The sequence below is a fragment of the Artibeus jamaicensis genome, unplaced genomic scaffold (genome assembly GCF_021234435.1).
Source record: "Artibeus jamaicensis isolate MK-2021 breed Jamaican fruit bat unplaced genomic scaffold, CSHL_Jam_final scaffold_1019, whole genome shotgun sequence".
Lineage (NCBI taxonomy): Eukaryota > Metazoa > Chordata > Mammalia > Chiroptera > Phyllostomidae > Artibeus > Artibeus jamaicensis.
This window is the reverse complement of record NW_026522025.1, coordinates 21728555-21747378: the sequence shown is the minus strand read 5'-3', so window position 1 is coordinate 21747378 and position 18824 is coordinate 21728555. Positions and strand designations below refer to the sequence as shown.

The following is an 18824-nucleotide window of genomic DNA, read 5'->3' as shown; positions in this document are numbered from 1 at the left end:
TGAAGCAGGTTCATCACACATAGTGCTAAGATTTGACATTCTTCAAAAGGTAAATATGTTTTGACATTTCTGGGTGAAGAGCTTAAGTTATGAAAAGGAACTGCCTTCCCTTTCTTATTGTTACCATATTTCCAGGCTTCATTTAAATGTATATGTACACAAATTATTCTTTTTTTTAATGTGGCAAATTTACTAGACTCTCAAAAGCGTAAACTGGGCGAAACAAAAGAAACAATCAAGTGCTGTTTTCTATCTTCCCACCTGTTTCAGAGAGGAAAAACCCTTGAAAGGCTTTCTTTTCAATTTTCCAGCTGAACACCCTCAATAAGTAGTTTATGATACATCCAGGAGATCTTAATGTGGCAGGAATGAGAAAGTAATTTAAAAATTACAGGAAACACTGACACCAGCACTTCAGAAGCCTTTCTATCTGGTAAGCTGCAATTCTTCCCTTGGTCACCCCTACGGTGCTTCTGCACTGGAAAGAATAGCTATTGTGGTCTCGGAATTGTAGTTCCCATTCTACAGACATTCAAGTCCTCCTCTTTATTTTCTCCACCTGGGTACCTATCCTTTGCATTTGACTCTTGACCTTGAAGTGCCTTTGAGATGAAGATAATAATCCTTTTGGGATATTGCCATCCATTTTTCTCTTTTAACTTTCTTGAGTGAATAAGGGAAGTATCCAGTGGGTAGTTAGTTATTGCATTGGTCATTAATTGCACCTAGATTTTCAAAATACCACATAGGCTTTTAGCTGCATTGTTCCCACTGAAACTCTGGAAAGCCATTCCACTAATTCTGCACAGGCTTGGAAAATTCACCCCTGGAGATCATCCACTAAGAATTAGAAATGCTCAGCTAAGCTGAATAATCACCAGGTAGTCAATTTCAATTCACATTCTGGTACAGATTTGAAAATGTTAAGCTATAGTGACATATTTATTCCAAGAAAATATATTATGAGCAATTTAAAATGTAGCAAATTTAAGGTGACTTTTGATGTGAACTACAACAGTTTGTAGCTCACAGCTGTTAGCTGAATGGTGCAGATTTGTTTTTAGAGATAAATGTAATCAGTTAAACATTTGACTGCCACATTCATCTAGCTGAATATCTGTATGCAAATGTGCAGAAATAAAATTTAGAGCACAACAGCCAATTGATCATGTTCTAGTTTATAGTAACCTGCTCTTTTGAATTCCTACATTAGATTCTCAATGCTTTGTGTTCAGTTGGATTATGTGACAGGAGAAAGTCTTAAAGCATGTTTGTTTTACAGAGTTCAGAGGAATTCTTTTGGATGATCTGATTTCCTTGTTCAGAAACCTCTTCATTTTTTCTTTGTGGGTTTTACAACCTTTCTTTTAGGGGCTTACACAGGCTTACATTCTGTTTCATGAAATCGAGTGCTGTTGTAGTCAATCCACTTGGTTTCCGGTCTTGGTCAGGACATAGGTCTGTGTGCAGTGAACATAAGGATGTCCTCCCAACCCCAGTACACATACATGAACCCAACTGCTGTGCCATCTCTACTCCAGAGAGTCCTCGAAAACTCAGACTCCTCTCTGAGCACATGACCCGCAAGTTTCATGTATCACTTCCACTCCCAGCTTTTCAGTCTGAACTGAGGAATCTATCTCTAGAGAATTGCCAGAGATGCTAGGAAAATGCAGCCATGCTTCCTGCAAAGTTCTACTACTAGTGAAGAAAGGAAGGCAGATACCGAGGGCTACTACCTGTGTTCTCTTCTCGTTCGGATGTTCCGATTTATCCTTCCTTGTCTCTGCTTCTCCATTTTCTTCTGTTGCTCATCCATTTGGGTAAATTAAACCTGCTTCTGTGAAATTTTAATTTTTCAGTCTCACTGGCTTTTCTCAACTGTAGATCTAAGTGCTCTTAGTTCTCAGGTATTTTATTGTATTTTATGTTTGGCAGTGTTTGTGTGGTTCATTTGGCACTATTGTCTTGTGTCACCATTAGACGTTACAAATTACTTTTTAATCTCCTCATAGTGCTTATAATTGGAATCCAATACATATTGACTTACTAAAACCAGAGACAACATTTGGTGGTGGAAGCTGCCCTGTCATTTTTTATGAATTTACACTTTTGTAGAAGTGAACATTTTGTTCACCATTCTTTAGAGTCAATGTAGTAAACCTGACCACATCACCTCACTTACTGTGAGTCATTTATATTCTACCCTCCTCACACCTGCTTGTCCAAATATGCATGTATTACTCTCAATGGCTTTTCTACTATTTTATTATAATAGAACAGCTGGGCCCGAAGTCTTGTTTTTTCTACTTTTGTAACTTTGTTGATCTTTGTACTAACCTCACATGTTCTGTCAGTGCCACAGAAGACACTGCTGATGCTCCATGCGGGCACGTTTGCTATTCTCTGCAGCGCACTCTTGATTAGAAAGTGTATCAGTCAGACTCTCAGCAGGAAACAGATGGCTCACGCAAATAGGGTAATTAGGAAGGGTTTAATAAAGAAACTATTTACAAAGATTCAGGCAGGGTTATGGAAAAACAACTAGAGATGTTTGGCATGCTGGGGTCAGCCCAGGGAAGGAAGCCATACCACCCTGGCCTGAAGGGGAGAGAGGGTTTGCATGGAGAACCCCTCTCCTGCTTGTAAGCCAGCAGACGGCTTCCTGACAGAGCCGCGGACTTTGACGGTGGGACCTAGCTGGTCCATGACAACGTTGGTAAGAAGGGACCAGGAGAATTAAGACCCCAATGTCATTCATTTCCTCCTCTTTTGATCTCCTACCAGTGCCTTTCCCTGGCCAAATCTAGCTGGAATCCTGAGGTTGGTTAGTTGGTGTAATCCATGAAGAAATGAGTCCCAGAGACCAGGTAGGGCAGAGAAGAGGCACCAGTGGAAAATATCCAGCCTGCCAAAAAATTTCAGTTTTTCAAAGTTGCTAGTAGCTATTTTTCTTTTTTTATTTTCCTAACATTTCAAGGAAAAAGTTGACTAAATAGCAGTGCATTACAGTTAGGCACTCACCTTTCCTCTTTTTTGAATCACAGTTCTTTATTTCAGCACTATTCTGAAGACTTAAAGGATTCTCAGTAGAATTTATGTTGAAAACATTTAAATAAAACTGATTCCATTCCAGTCATATCTCTTTAGATCTCTAAAATAGGAACATTATTCAACTTAACATTTAATTGAGCAAAGTCATTCTGTGCACAGCATAAATTAGGTCTCGTCAGCGAGTTTATGGTATGAATAAATACAGGAACCTAACAGAGAACAAACATCTCCATCGTTTGGAATACTCTGCAATTGTGGCATTTAGTTATGTAGAGGACTTCCACGCCATATGTTTTAACAAATACTTTGGGTCATAAGGGTATGCATAATGGAAGGACATAATTAAAGTTTAATCTGTTCAGTAAAAAGGCACCATTAATTACTCTAGTCAATTTGTTGAGTTATTAATTGGTTCTGGAAATGTGTCAAAATACTAATTTAAGTGGATTTTTTCCCTTAATTGTCTAGACAGCCCCTCGACCATACACCGCCCCAGGAATTATGCAGCCTCCAATTCGATTGCAGCCTCTTCCCAGTAATCCTGCAGTAGGCACTGTTCCAAAGGTAACTTCAGGTTTCAGATCAAAAACCTCACCACTGGAAAATGATGCTCCATTCCCCATTGTGGTAAATATTACTTTTTCAGGACATATCATTTATTCTTGATTAGAATATTAGATTATTTCAGTATTTAAGATGCTAGATTTAATCAATCTACTCAGTGAAATTTATATTGTGCACTTATTAGGCACTTATGATGTTCTATTTAATTATCTTACTCTAATGGGATAGCCTATAATTTCTGTGTTATTGAGCAGAAAGAGTAAGTAATAGATTTGTAATAATATAAGGTGATCTCTCATTAATTTGAAGGGTTGTATGAAAAACAAAGAAGAACTTTTTATAGACAGATATGACTTCTATCAGAATAGAGCCAGTGTTGACTGCTTCCAAATTTTAAATGCATGAAACCTAGAAAATGAAACTTACCCAAGAATAGGGCTGAATTTGCATGCTGATTTACTTTGCCATCAGTGTATGAAATTGCTTCAAGTCTGACTTTGCGGAATGTTGGATAGAGAAGGAAAAGAATGTCTATCTTTAAAAAAATGCTGAATTAATCATGAACAAGAGCTTGATTCTGCTTCCTTTCCAAGGTTATGTCTCAGATAATTTTCAGTAATTTTACTAGAGCACAGAAAGGAAGTACAGCAACTTAACTTATGAGTTCATTAAACAGGGAGATATAATTCAGACACTCAGTAATTAGGGAGTGTACTGCTTGTATTTCTAACATGGAGAAGAAACATTTACCAGCTTAAGTATCATAGTACAACTGTATCATGATACAATAGTAATTGGCAAAATAGTAATGGGTTGAAATGGGTAAATTTAGTACTATTCCTTTTTAGGAAACATGAGATGTATGAAATTAAGATATTTTTATCTAACACTGACAAACACTAAGGAATTAATCCATATAAATTTTCACAGTAAAAGTATAAATATAACTAAAATGATAATGTTTTAATGCATTTGATATGGTTTATGTAGCATTTCTTACAAGCCTTATTATAACTTAATAGAATGTAGTTTATCAGAAATCAGGGGAAATTAAATCAAAAGTGGTGGCACATTTTCTGGGAAAGTCTGCTTAAAGCTTCCCCAGAAAAGGGAACTTACTGGGTCATAAATCAATTAGGTTTGTACTTTCTAGGATCTGGTCTGCACTAGCCCCAGACATTTCCTGTTTCAGCTGGTTTCAGAAATGGGCAGATTCTGAAACATGGTCTCAGGGTAATGAAAATAACTCATTTATTGAGCTAATTTTTCTCTGCCTAGCAAACCAGCATGTGGAGTGAAATCATAATGAGGGACCAGGAATCCACAGCTATCAAATAATAGCAGTTTGTAGGAAAGGTCCCACCCACCCAGGAAGCCGCGTCACAATGAGAAGGTTGCCTGGCGAGCATGGAACCAGAATGAGCAGATGTGGTAGAACGGAATGTTGACGGCCTCAGGCTAAGATGACTTGATACACCCATCTGTTAAAAACCCAAAGGTCTCTGGCTGAAACCCTCTGTGTGCTCTAAGAATAACTTTGCCACTAAGACTGAAAATATTCAAAGTCCAATGGGTGGTATATCCTCTCCCATAGACAGTACTTGGATGGGCACTTTCCATGTTTGCCAAGGTGACTATATATTTTTTCTAAGCTCCTTTAAGTATTATTTTACCATATACTTTGATAGATACATTTTCCCATAAGATATGTGAATACTATCAATCAGATAATATTCAAGTTCTGTTGGGCTAGGAAGGGATTTTTTATTTCAGGTGATTTTCCAAATCTTCCTTGAGACACTGAGTGGATTTGCTGATAAAATATTCAGGGGGGCCTTATATTTTCTGCTTTTCAAGTTTTGGAGTGTGAGTGATTGAGGGGCAGGCACTTAATGGTAACTTACATGGCTGACGAAATTGAGATCAAGCCCATATTAATTTAAACTAACTAAACTTAGACTTTTCACGCAGTAAATATTTATTAAGCACTTACTACCACTGAGGTACTGTTCTAGGCATCTGTATATAAATTATCAAGGCAAGCAAAAGTCTGTAACTTACTGAAAGTTTATACTATACTGTACATAAACAAAATATACTGCCAGAAAAGACAGATAGTGTTTCAATGGCATTGATAATAAAAGTGATTTAATATAAAGTCAGACAAGAAAGTCCTAAAGAATCGTAGTCTGCATGATTGATGAGGATGTAGTCCCCCCAATAAATTTGTACTGCTTTCCTAAAGAATAAAGAAAGGTGTGGCCTGCCCATGGGACTTGTTTGAAGGTGCAACAGACGTAAGCAGATTGATCTTTCTAGATATCAGGAGTTAGGGTCTTCGGTTGAGGCAAAAGCAATTTGGAAAGAAACAGGCTGGTGGAAATGCAATTGAGTAAAAATCATGACTCGATGGAAATGATTATCCTTAGAATGAGAGTTTCTCATATGCTATTGACAGAAACAGAAATTGGTACAACTATTGTGAAGGCAATATGGGAATATCTGTCACCATTTTAAATGAACATGCTTAAGCATTTTAATCTGTAGAGATTTTTCCTAGGAATACATATGTATGTGGAAAGCAGTAAATTCAAGAATATTTATTATTATAATAGTAAACAATTATAAGATACCTGGAAATTTAATAGGTTATTGTTTTAAAGTGTTATAATATATTAAAGTGTGTTTACAATAATACAGTAGAATTATTTGTAGCTGTATGAAAAGATGTTCAAGATGCTATGAGCTAAAAATGTTAATTTTTTAAAAAAACTATTAGACCATTTCCAAATAAGGCATGCATTTGACTGACAACTGCTTAGAAATTAAAAAATAATTCCCCAAGCTCTAAAAGTTTTCCATTTATTCATTTTATTGTTCTTATTACTTTTATTTCTTTATTTTATATTTTATTGCAATATCAATGCACACCATCTCAGACAAAGGGAAAATGTAGAAAAAGTAAAATGAGAATATAAATATCACCTGCAATATGAACCATTCTAATAATTCTAAATAACCTGGTGAATATTTATTTAAATCCTTCTCTGTTCATATAAATGTTGGCTTCAGTCAAAATATGTACTACACATGCCTGTACTTCACCTGCTTTTATTTATTCATAATGAAAAATGTTTAGAGAATGAATTTCCTTTCTTAATATTAACTTTTTACTACTTAAGCCTCTCGAAATAAAAAATAAGTTAACTGAAAATGAATTTAAAACCATACCAAATAAATTGGTATAAAGAGCAGGCACCATGCATGAGACTTCATCAATCTGGTTAACACTGTTTGCTCCATGTTGGTGATTTTCTGAGGCTCTGTCGCAGCCAACTTTCATGTCCACCCAAACTGTTTCCAGTGGCTTTTCCATACACATGGCCTATCTTGCCTCATGCTTCAGATTTTCCTAAAATCTTCCAAACAGGCAGCAGCTGGCCTCAGCATGCCCTGTACCTCTCGCTAAGTGGCTCCAACCCCAACACTAGAAGCAACCAGCCTTAGTTCACAGCTTTGCCTTGCTGGGGCACCTCCAAGCACAGCACTAGCAGCAGCCATCTCCAGATTGCTTAGAAGGTTATTTCAGGTGGCTTGGGGCACAACAGAGGTGACCTTGGCCTACACGTTCTGGGAAGCCCCAGAGGCAACACATCCAGTGGACAGCTTCAGACCATATCAAAGCATCACCGCCCAACCACCTCCGTGAGTGGCACACTTAAGGGGCAGACTCAATCGATACCAGAGCCCCATTGAAGTTAGTCCTGCTCTGTGGGGTGTACCCCTGCACAGCTGATCCTCCACAGTGGTCAGAGGTCAGTGGTTGCAGCCACACTTGTAGCTGATCAGCCTGAAGGTAGATCCCTCTCATTGATGTGACAACAGCAATCAAGGCTCAACTTTTTAAAAGCGGGGGGTGTACACAGCCCATGTGGAGGGGAATACAATGTGGGTGCCTACCTTGGGTAATAGGGGAGGCTGTGTCACTGGACCCTACATGACACCTACTACATTGGGCCACTCCACCAAGCCTAGGAGACATAGCAGCTGTATCTAATACAAAAGAAACAAATAAAGGGAAGCTGCTAAAATGAAGAGACAGAGGAACCTGTCCCAAATGAAAGAACAGAACAAAACTTCAGAAAAAAAAACCTAAACAGGATGGAGATAAGCAATCTACTAGATGCAGAGTTCTGAATACTGGTTATAAGATGCTCAATAAACTTAATGAGAACCTCAACAGCATAAAAGTGGACCCATCGGAAATGAAGGATACACTTACTGAAATGAAGACTAATTTACAGGGAATCAACAGTAGAATAGATAAAGCTGAGAATCAAATAAGCAATTTGTAATATAAGGAAGCAAAAAAACCCCACCCAATCAAAAAAAAAAAGAAACAAAAGAAAAAAGAATCCCAAAAATGAGGATAGTGTAAGGAGCCTCTGGGACAACTTCAAGTGAACCAGCATTCATATCATAGGGGTGCCAGAAGGAGAAGAGAGAGCAAGAAATTGAAAACCTATTTGAAAACATAATGACAGAAAACTTCTCTAAACTGGTGAAGGAAATAAACATTGAAGTCCAGGAAGTGCAGAGTTGTGAAAAAGATGAACCCTAAGAGGCCCACACCAAGACACATAAAATTCAAAAGGTTAAAGACAAAGAGAAAATCTATAAGCAAGAGAATATCAGTTAACTATAAGGGCACCTTTCTAAGACTGTCAGCTGATTTCTCAACAGAAACTTTGCAGACCCAAAGGCATTGGCAAGAAATAGTCAAAATTAAGAAAAGCAAGGACCTACAACCAAATTACTCTACCAGGAGAAGCTATTTACAATTGAAGGACAGATAAAGAGCTTCCCAGACAAGAACAAGCTAAAAGAGTTCATCACCACCAGAATAGTATTATATGAAATATTAGAGGATCTTTGAGAAGAAGATTAAAACTATGAACAATAAAATAGCAATAAATATGTTATCTATCAACAATTGAATCTAAAAACCAAAACAAATAGAACAGAAATGGACTCATAGATACAGAGAACACTTTGATAGTTGCCAAATGGAAGAGGAGTTGGGGGAGCGTGGGTGGAAAAGGTAAAGTGGTTAGAAGTACAAATTGATAGTTACAGAATAGTCGTGGGGATGTAAAGTACAGCATAGGGAACAGAGCCAGTAATATTCTAAAAACTATGTATGGTGTCAGATGGATATGCTATTTATCAAGATAATACTTAGTAAGTTTTATAATGTCAAATCACTGGGGTGTACATCTGAAACTAATATAATAATGTATGTCAACTACTGTAATTGAAAAAAGATTTAAAAGCAGAGAAAAATAAATGGATATAAAGTGTATAAAATGATTTTAAATGATTAAAAGTTTGAAAAACTACCTCAGATACACAAAAATTACAACTTGTAAAAATTTAAAGACTCAAATATAACTAAAAGATGTAACATATTATAACTTTTGGTACTTTTTAATTATTGAGGTAATACGTGTTGATTAAACTGTCAAATAACACAAAGATTTACAAAATGCAAAACGATATCCTCCCCAATAATCCAAATCCCCATAACAACCTACATTCAAATCTTCTAGTTATCCTCAATTTTGTCAAAGTTATATATGTTATTTAAAAGAAATGTATGATTACACCACATGGATCCTTTTATGTCTGGATGAATAGATTTACACTATTCTTTTTGAAGCTGGTGAGAATCTATTATAAAAACAAAACAAAATGTGGTTAAATATTCTCCTATTGATAGACTTGAAAGTTCAACTAAATTTGTTACATGTGCGTATCCTTACATTTATATCAGCGTACTTGTGTAGTTATCTCGGGTAGCTTTATTTGGATGAGTTGAATTTCTGGGGAAAAATAAGCTGAAAAGAGTCTTAGCTTAGTGTCTGTATTTGGTACCTTAATATTATATTATCCAGGAATATTATAACACCCGGATGGGTGGAATGAATATGAAGGAAGTGCTAACACCCCATTGTTAAGTAGACTCTTCAAACCTGCTTCAAAATAAACATTTCAAACTTCTCAACTCTAAGTTGTTTAATTATACATAGATGTAATGGGTTGTTGAGGGAAAATTCCAAAAGTGTTATAAAGATGCCATCACTGTATATTTGGTTTAAAAATATGTTTAGATAAGGTTAGAAATTCATGAAAATTGCATTTGCTATGGATACTTCAAACAGACTGGAGTGTGTGGAGTTTGCCTATTTTTATCAGTTGTGTTTGCATGCAATGTCAATCATACAGCCTTGTCTCTAATTTTGGGTGACAGTGAGTCACCACTTCTGTATTCACTGGTTCTTATATCATGAAATGTGATTACAGGGCAAGAAGGCAGTGATGAAGTTCAGGAACTCCATGGACAATTCACAGGGAAGGAGTCGATATCAACTTCTGAACGTTAACAGTTACATGATGCCTATTCCTCCTCCGTCTCCTCCCCCAGAGGGAAAAATCACCAGGGGAAATAGATCTGAAACATGGAGAAGGGGAAGATTTCATCCAACTACTGCTCCAAATAGCTTAGCACCAGTCTTTACCAGGGTGATTATGGAATCAAGTTTTCTTTTATTAATTTAGCAGACATTACATTGCATTATTTAATTTCTAGATGTACAGTAAAATAGTTTAAGGAAATCAAAAGGCAGAATGAGTTGCATAAGGAAATATAATACTTTTATAAATGTAATTATAAGCTTGAATGAATGTGAAATCAAATATTTGAGCAGTTCAGTAACTGATTGCACAATTGATAAAAAATACACCTAGTCTTGTGATCGAATTTAATTTGTACTCTACTCATTTTCAAATTACTTTTTTAACTTGCTCTTTCAATCACACGTGAGAAATATTTTAACATTTAATTTATGAAAATTCAGAAACTTAAATGTAACAAAATATATACTACATAAAATATCTTACTAAAGCTTATTTTTAATGATTATTGGCAAATCACTGTATAGTATTTAGAAAAATTATTTTAATTTTCTTTGAAAATATTTTACTTTGCTATACTTATTTTCTCAAAATACTGATGAATAGTCCTAAGGCGTGTGTGTGTGTGTGTGTGTGTGTGTGTGTGCGTGTGCCAGTATACACACACTAAATTATAGTTATCTAACTTTCGTGATTATTAGCCAGTAGCTGGGTGAACATTGCACTGACTGAGAATCAGGGACTGTCGTACCAACATGCACGTAGGCTGTATGCTGGATCTTCAAAAGCAACCTCACTCTTTAAAAAAATTATAATGTGGTAAAATTGATATAGAAAAACATATATACACAGGGTCCAGCAGAAGTAGCACCTGCTTCAATATGCTTGGCAGGGTAATGATGTGGGTGTGATAATTTATAGTTTTATTTTGAACACCTAAAATGTTATATGGTATGCTTGAGTGTGATATTGTGGTGGTACAGAATTATATGCTTTAATTTTGTAATAAAATAGTTTGTAATAAAAAAGGGGCATTATCTGTGCTGGACCCTGTGTATATATGTAAATTTCAAGAGTATATTATAATTAGATATTTATATATAGTATGTAGTGTTCACCACAGTAAGTCTAGTTCCCATCCATCACCACACTGCTGATCCCCTTCAACCATTTCACCTCCTCTCCAACACCCATCCCCTCTAGTAAACACAAGTCTGTTTTCTGTATACACGAATTTGTTTTCTTTATTTCTTCATTTTTTAGATTACACATATAAGTAATATCATACAATATGTGTCTTAGTATGTCCGCTTTCTTCACTTGGCATAACACCCTCAAGGTTCATCCCTGTTGTTGCAAATGGCAAATTTCCTTTTTTATGGCTGAGTAGTATTCCATTGCATGTGCGTGCATGTGTGTATCATGTCTTCTTTAATCATTTATTCCTTGTTGGACACATGTCTCAATATTGTAAATAATGCTTCGGTGAACCTAGGGGTGAATATCTCTTTTTGAATCAGTGTTTTTGTATCTTCAGACAAATATCCAGAAGTGGAATACCTGGGTGATGTGGTAGATCTTACTGTAGCTTTTTGAGGAATCTCCATTCAGTTTTTCATAGTGGCTGCACCAGTTTACAAGGGTTCTCTTTTCTTCACATCCTTTCCAACACTTACTATTTGAAGCCTTTTGATCAGAGCCACCCTAACAGGTGTGAAGTGATGTCTCATTGTGGTTTTGATTTGCATTTCCCTGATAATTAGTGATGTCCAACATCTTCTTATGTGCCTTCTTATTTGTATGTTTTCTTTAGAAAAATGTCTGTCAGGGGCATCCAACCTGTGGCCCATGGACCGCATGCAGCCCAGGATGGCTGTGAACGCAGCCCAACACAAAATTGTAAATCTACTTAAAACATTATGCAATTTTTCTGGGATTACGTGTCACAGTGTATTTACTGAGTGGCCCAAGACAACTTGTCTTCTTCCAGAGTGGCACAGAGGTGTCAGAAGGTTGGACACCCCAGAAACTTTATATCATCTGCCCATTTTATAATTTGACACTTTTGTTTTTATGTTGTTGAGTTATGTGAGTTTTTTAAAAATATAGTTTGGATGTTAACCCCTTATTGGATATAATTTGCAAATATCTTTTCCCATTCAATAGGGAAACTTTTAGTCTTGTTTATGGTTTCTTTTGCTGTACAGAAGCTTCGTAGTTTAGTGTAATTCCATTTGTTTATTTTTGCTTTTGTTCCCTTGGCTTTGGAGTCATATCCCCCCCCCCAAAAAAAAAACACCACACTAAGATGAGGGGCGTATCAAGAATTTTACTGCCTATGTGTTTTTTCTAGGAACTTTATGGTTTTGGGCCTTACATTCAAGTATTTAATCCATTTTGAATTAATTTTTGTATTTGATGGAAGATAGTGTCTAGTTTCATTCTTTTTCATGTAGCTATCCAGTTTTCTTAGCACCATTTATTGAAGAGACTATTCTTTCCCCATTGTATGTTCCTAGCTCCTTTGGTATAAGTTAATAGTTCATGTATGTGCAGGTTAATTCTGAACTCTCCATTCCTTTCCATTGATCCGTGCCTCTGTTTTTATGTTAATACCATTCTGTTTTGTTTACTTTAGCTTTGTAGTATAGTCTGACACCAGGAAGCATGATGCCTACAGTTTTCTTCTTTTTCAAGATTGCTTTGATTATTTGGGGTCTTTTGGTTTCATATACATTTTTAAATTATTTGTTTTAGTTTTGTGAAAAATGCCATTGTAACCAACTTCACTCTTAAGTGCTTTATTTACTTTTTGCCTGCATTTCGCTCTTAGCATTTATCCTCACCAATACCTTTCTCAAGAAATTGGGAGCATCATCCTTGTACTTGCTCAGATTTCCTCCTTTCACTTTTATTTTCACCAGTTTTCTTTCTTTGTTACAGTCTCTGATAGAACATTGTATCCTTCATCTCTGAGGCCCATGCTCTGCTCTGTGACCTGAATCTTAACCTTTTCCATTATGCATGCACTCAACATTGTCTACCATTCCCTTCTTTAACTTGTATTTTTATTCGCTCTCCAATATTCATCTATGTCTCTCAACATACCTAGGCTTCATATAAAGTAACCAGATCCATTCCTCACATTCTGTGGCCTTAGACTTCTGTTTTTCTCCTTTGCTGCTTCGAAGCTCTCTGAAGAGTAGTCTGCTGTCACGTGGTCTAATGAACAACCCCAGGCAACTCAGCTCATAACAACACAGCCTTATTTCTTGTTCTCATCATTATCTGTTGTTGGTCAGCTGCAATGCTGGGACCCAGTCTTGAGGAGTTGTCCCTGTTTGTGGAATGTTGGCCTCATGACAGCAGAACCATGGAATGCTTTTAAGATTCCACTCAGAACTGACACATGCCACTTGTGCTTGAACTCCAGTCTCAAACCTGACATTAGTAGAGTGGGAAATACCATCTTCTCCCAGAGAGTGGCAGTCAATGTTTGGAGCAATAATAGAATCTACCACATCTACTAACTTATTTTCAACCCTTTGCCTGCTGGTACTGACCTCTACCAGGCCCACAAACATGCTCTCTCAAAGGATGTGGTACCCACTCAGCAAATGAAGTGACTTCCTCATCATCCCCACTTCCTGGCAACATTTGATTTTATTATGTTGACATATATTACTGAGATAAACTCTACCTGTTCATACTTATAACAAAAAGTTTAAATGTCTCATAACCGATAAGAATATAAAACATCTACATGTACGGGTTAAACAACAATAATCGAGCAAACACCCATATTCGCACCATTACTTCTTAACGAGGTGGAAGACTACTGTCATATTTTGAGCCCCTGAGCCTTCACATCCCCTATTGCTTCCCAAAGCAACTACCACGCTGACATACGTGTTAACCGAGTCCCTGCTTTTCTTTGGTGTACTATTACTTATATGCATACAACTTTAGAAATAAGCTCAAAGCTGGCATTGTAACAAAAGGATAATATCTCCAGGAGAAAATAAGCTGAAAGGAGTATTTGAGTCAGAGTCTAAGGCTGTTTTTAAAAAAAAAGTTTTAAGAACCTCTTCTGGGGAAGTCAGAGAAGCCAGGTCGTAAGTGTGTCCTAAGAAAATGGAGCTCACCGTAGTCAGGGCATCCGGAAGGTCGGAGATGGTGTGGGCCAGACAGTGGACATCAACAGGAATATGGTTAGGTGAGTGAACTTCTGTAAATGAGCTCAGAGGAGAGAGCAGCAACTTCTCCGGCCTGTGGCATGACAAGTGAAACACAGATGAGCATTTGAGGCAGCTTTGCTTGGACATTCTGGGGTTAGAAATGCAGCAATGCTGTCAGTCGGCATCCTGGCTTTTCCAGACCTTGGCGTGTCTGTCTCTTGAGTCACAAGTCTTCAGTCTGGCCTGGTCTTTAAAAAACCCTACGCCCCCCCTCTGTTTTCTCTTTTTGAAATCCCTATTTTGGGAATGTTAGAACTGCTAAACTGATGCTTTAATATTCTTAGCCTTTCTTTTCCATGTTCTACTTCTTTGTCTTTTTCTTCTACTTGCTGGGAAATGGTTTCACTTTTACTTTCCACACATACTGCTGAGATTTTCCTTCTACTGCCTTATTTTAATTCTGAGTACTCCCTTTGTGTTCACTGAATGTTACTTTTTAAAGGCTGCTTATTTCTGTTCTGTATGATTTTGATTCTTTGGTATTTGTGAAGACTTGCTTTGTAGGCTAATATATGTTCAGTTTTTGTAAAGATTGTGATTCTCTAAATTTTGGGATCAGCATTCTATAAATGCCCAATAGATAATAAATGTAAATCACGTCATTCATATTTTTACATACTTAGCATTTTAAAAGATCTGTGTGGTCTCCCAGTTTCTGAATTCTAATGATTGTTCTGTGTAATTGTAGATTCGTCAATTTCTCCTTGCTTTGTTTTGTAAATGGCAAGTTCTATTTTGTAAATGTTGAGAACATCTTGTTCTATGATCTCAGATTTAGGATTACTCTTTTTTTATGGGTGAAGTGATTTTTTTTAATTATTAAAAAAGGATCCTTATTACTTATTACTTTGGGCCTTAAAATCTATTTTGGCCAATCATTATTTGCCTTATTTTCTTTAGTATTTCATTTTCCTTATTTCTTAGATTAGCATTTATTATATATTTCATTTTCAGCCTTTGATGTCTTAACATTTAAGCTTTATGTTTTAAATGTATTCATGCAACATATAAGTGCTCTGTGTTTACCTCAAGCCAAGACACTCTGTTACTTTAATAAGTGAGCTTAGTCCAATTACATGTATTTTATTTAGTACTATAAGTAGGCTTACTTCTATCATCTCAGTTTTTGTTTTCTATGGGCCATAGTTTCTCTTAGGTAGTAGCATTTCATGCGCTTATTGACTATTCCTTGAAACTCCCCTCTTGCATTTCATGCCACTCTATTTTTTTCATGCTTCTTTGTCGTCTTCTTTTACCTCTTGTCTTGTTTTTTGTGTCCCTTCTTCTTTACCTCTAAATCTAGCCCTCACCATAAGCTTAGATCTTGATACTTGTTTTTTATTCAGGATGTAGTCATCTTCCCATGCCATTTTGATAGCTTCCTAGGTGTCTCTTGGATTTGTCCCTTGTCCTGGGGTATAGAATAAAATTTGCACAGTGGAGTGATTCATGCACTTTTACTTTTAGACTCGGATTTATTTTATTTTGATCTAGAAATGATTTATTTAAGGGGAGGTGGCTCTCATGACTAATTCACACATTAAATTCACTCTTTTATTTTATGAGTACCACCTCAAAGCATCCTTTAAATGCTCTTAAAAGGAAAGAAAGAGGCAGAAGGTGGTTCCTCTAAGAATGTGTAGAACATGGTCCCCGGATTCTGTGGACTGTGTCTCTAGGGGTTGAGCCAATGAGCCGGAGGATGAGGTGTGGTAGGTCTCACCACTCAGCAAATTGCGTCTGTGCCCTGTTGCTTTGTTTCATTTTGTTCTAAGACCTGCAGAGTTTCACGTTGCTTTTACAGAATCTATGAGATTAGTTGGAATTTGCTCTGAGGTTTATCTCACCCATATGCAGATTTTTGTGTTCTCACTCAGGATTGTTTGCCGCCTACTCTATGCAGCAGTCCACTGAAGACATGGATAGTCCTATAAACAGTCCTTATAAATGTGAAAACACAGACTTTCAGACAAAAAACCCACTTAATCATTATCTTTAGCAATTACAAAAACCAAGTTGTTTAATTTTTTTAAAATATTTTATTTATTTATTTTTAGAGAGAGGGAAAGGGAAAGAGAAAGAGAGGGAGAGAAACATCAATGTGTGGTTGCCTCTTATGTGTCCCCTACTGGGTACCTGGCCTGCAACCCAAGCATGTGCCCTGACTGGCAATTGAACTGGCGACCCTTTGCTTCACAGGCCCATGCTCAACCTACTGAGCTACACCATCCAGGGCACCAAGTTGTTTAATTTTTATATGATTAGTGAGAGAGAGGACAATGAGCTTCTCCGAGGAAGAACTAGTGTGGAAGATTTCTCTGTATCTGGTTGACCTCCTAGGCTCCCAATGAGGCTACCAAGGTACCCATATTTTGCAGTGTGTAATGTGCACTTTTTTGTCCAAATTTTTGAGGGAAAAATGAGGATGTACATTATATATAGGTGGTACTAATTTCATATCTATATAACTGTTTTTAATTCTTTTATTTATGCTTATGTGTTAACAGTGTAACTCTAGAGAGCAATAATGATATCCATATGCTGAATAATACCCCAGAATACAATAATTGGTTTTGTTTCTAAATATAAGTAATTAAAAAATTGGATTAAAAAATTAAAATGAGATTATTTTCCTGAAAGTTTGGGCCAAAAATGTAGATGCACAGTATACACAGCAAAATACGGTAAATAATGCAGTAAATAAGACCACATGCCCGATTGGTAGGTCCTGCTGCCCCTCAAATTCGACATGGTTACAGTTTAAGCCAGAGTCTCTGTTTAATTGCTTTATTTCTCCTAAAGCAGGGCCTTTTCTCTAGTAATTTGAGCTCAAAATCTAGGATTTCCTCTCCTGTTTTCATCACACATCAAATTAATTGCTGAATCTTCTAGGTTAAAAGTGTCCAATAAACATACTGTAAGCTACAAAACCAATTTTAATTTTCTAGTAACTACATTTCAGAAGGCAAAAAGAACATGTGAAATTAATTTGTGTAGTATATTTTATTTAACTGAGTATATCCAAAATGTCATCTATCATTTCAATGTGTGATCAGTATAAAAACTGTAATGAAGTATTATATAATTTTTCACACTGTATCTTTAAATTCAGTATTTTATACTGACAGCACTTCTCCTGTGAGTGAGCCACCTTTCAGGCACCCAACAGCTGAATCTGGCAAGTGGCTGCGGTCCCAGGCAGCACAGCGTGACACCTTAGCAATGGCTCATGTGTGTGTTAATCGTGTTTTTGTTCCCACTGCTACATCCTTGGTTCAGACGCTTGTTGCCAAACTCCTAACCAGGCTATTGCTATTGTAATCATTTACATACTTATGTCCTGCCTCTAAATCAACAAGTAGTTCAATTTAGCTTTTATTTATAGTGACAAGCACTGTGCTAGGTGCTGAGGCTACCAAGATAAATATGACCAAATCCTGTTCTCGGAAGATTGCAGTTTAGCAGGAGAGACAGAAATATGTACAATTAACCATGATACATTGTGATGAGAACAAGCATAGCCATATAAATAAAGCACAATGGGAACAGAGAGGAAGGATATATTCATTCTGAATGAGGAGATTGGAGAGTGCTTCAGAAAGAAAACGGCATTTAGAATGGCCTTGACAGATGAGTCAGAAGTTAGCGGGAGCAGGGGGTAAAATGCAAAAACTGGGCGTAAATGCAGTCCATCTCAGTATTAGCAGATTTTACATAATGATGTTAAATTAAACTTTGTAGAATAGCTTTTGGCATTCTCCTCCCTTGCTTAACACCTTCACCAGTTCCTCTTTCCTAATGAGAACAGGCAAATTCTTCTGTCTGGCTGTTTTCAAATGTAGGTTTTATTGTTTTCTAGGTATACTGAGATCCATAGATGAGATGATTGCCATTGGAGAGACACTTTGTCACTTATACTTCCCAAGAGGAGGGGGGCATGCCATGTATATTAGTCAGGGTTCTGTCCAGAACAGTATTTGGCCATGGACCTGGGCATTGTGGTCCAGCTAAGGTGATAAATAAAAGTAACCATCACACCACGTCACACAGGGCAGTACAGGGAAGTACCAACAGAGGGGTCAGTCAGGAAGCTGAGGGAGTGTGAAGAAAACATAGGCAAGAGCCTTTGTTGTGGTTTCCGAGAAAAGAAGCAGGAGAGGCAGGGTAAGCAGATGAAGGTTGAGTCGTGTGAACACTTTTGGTAGGCTCTGGGGTGTAAGAGCTGTCCTGAGTTGTCTGGTACCTGATCCAGGGGTGATTGGGGTGGGGTGGGGAGGGGTGGCTTATTGGCCCAGAGTCCAAGAGCCAGATAGTGGAGGGGGCAGGTGGGTACGGGCTCTGGTCTGGTTTGCATGTGAACAGTTCTCTCCCAGGCATTTCATTTACTATCTCTAAGAACTGGTTAGTCCTGGGAGGGGCAGTCTCCCCAGGGTTATTGAGCCACAGGTGTCAAAATATCAGGATGCAAAGACATGCTCGGTACACTGGCATTCA

General features: G+C 37.1%; 1 protein-coding gene across 1 annotated transcript in view; it reads left to right on the top strand.

Annotated features, from left to right (window-relative positions):
• The window catches only part of ERICH3 (glutamate rich 3), a 110322-nt gene that overhangs the window by 32246 nt on the left and 59252 nt on the right, over window positions 1–18824 (top strand). The window contains exons 6-7 of the mRNA XM_053655531.1: window positions 3523–3681; window positions 9982–10200. Of these exons, the coding sequence (XP_053511506.1) occupies window positions 3523–3681; window positions 9982–10200 (378 nt within the window). The remainder of the gene's footprint in view (window positions 1–3522; window positions 3682–9981; window positions 10201–18824) is intronic.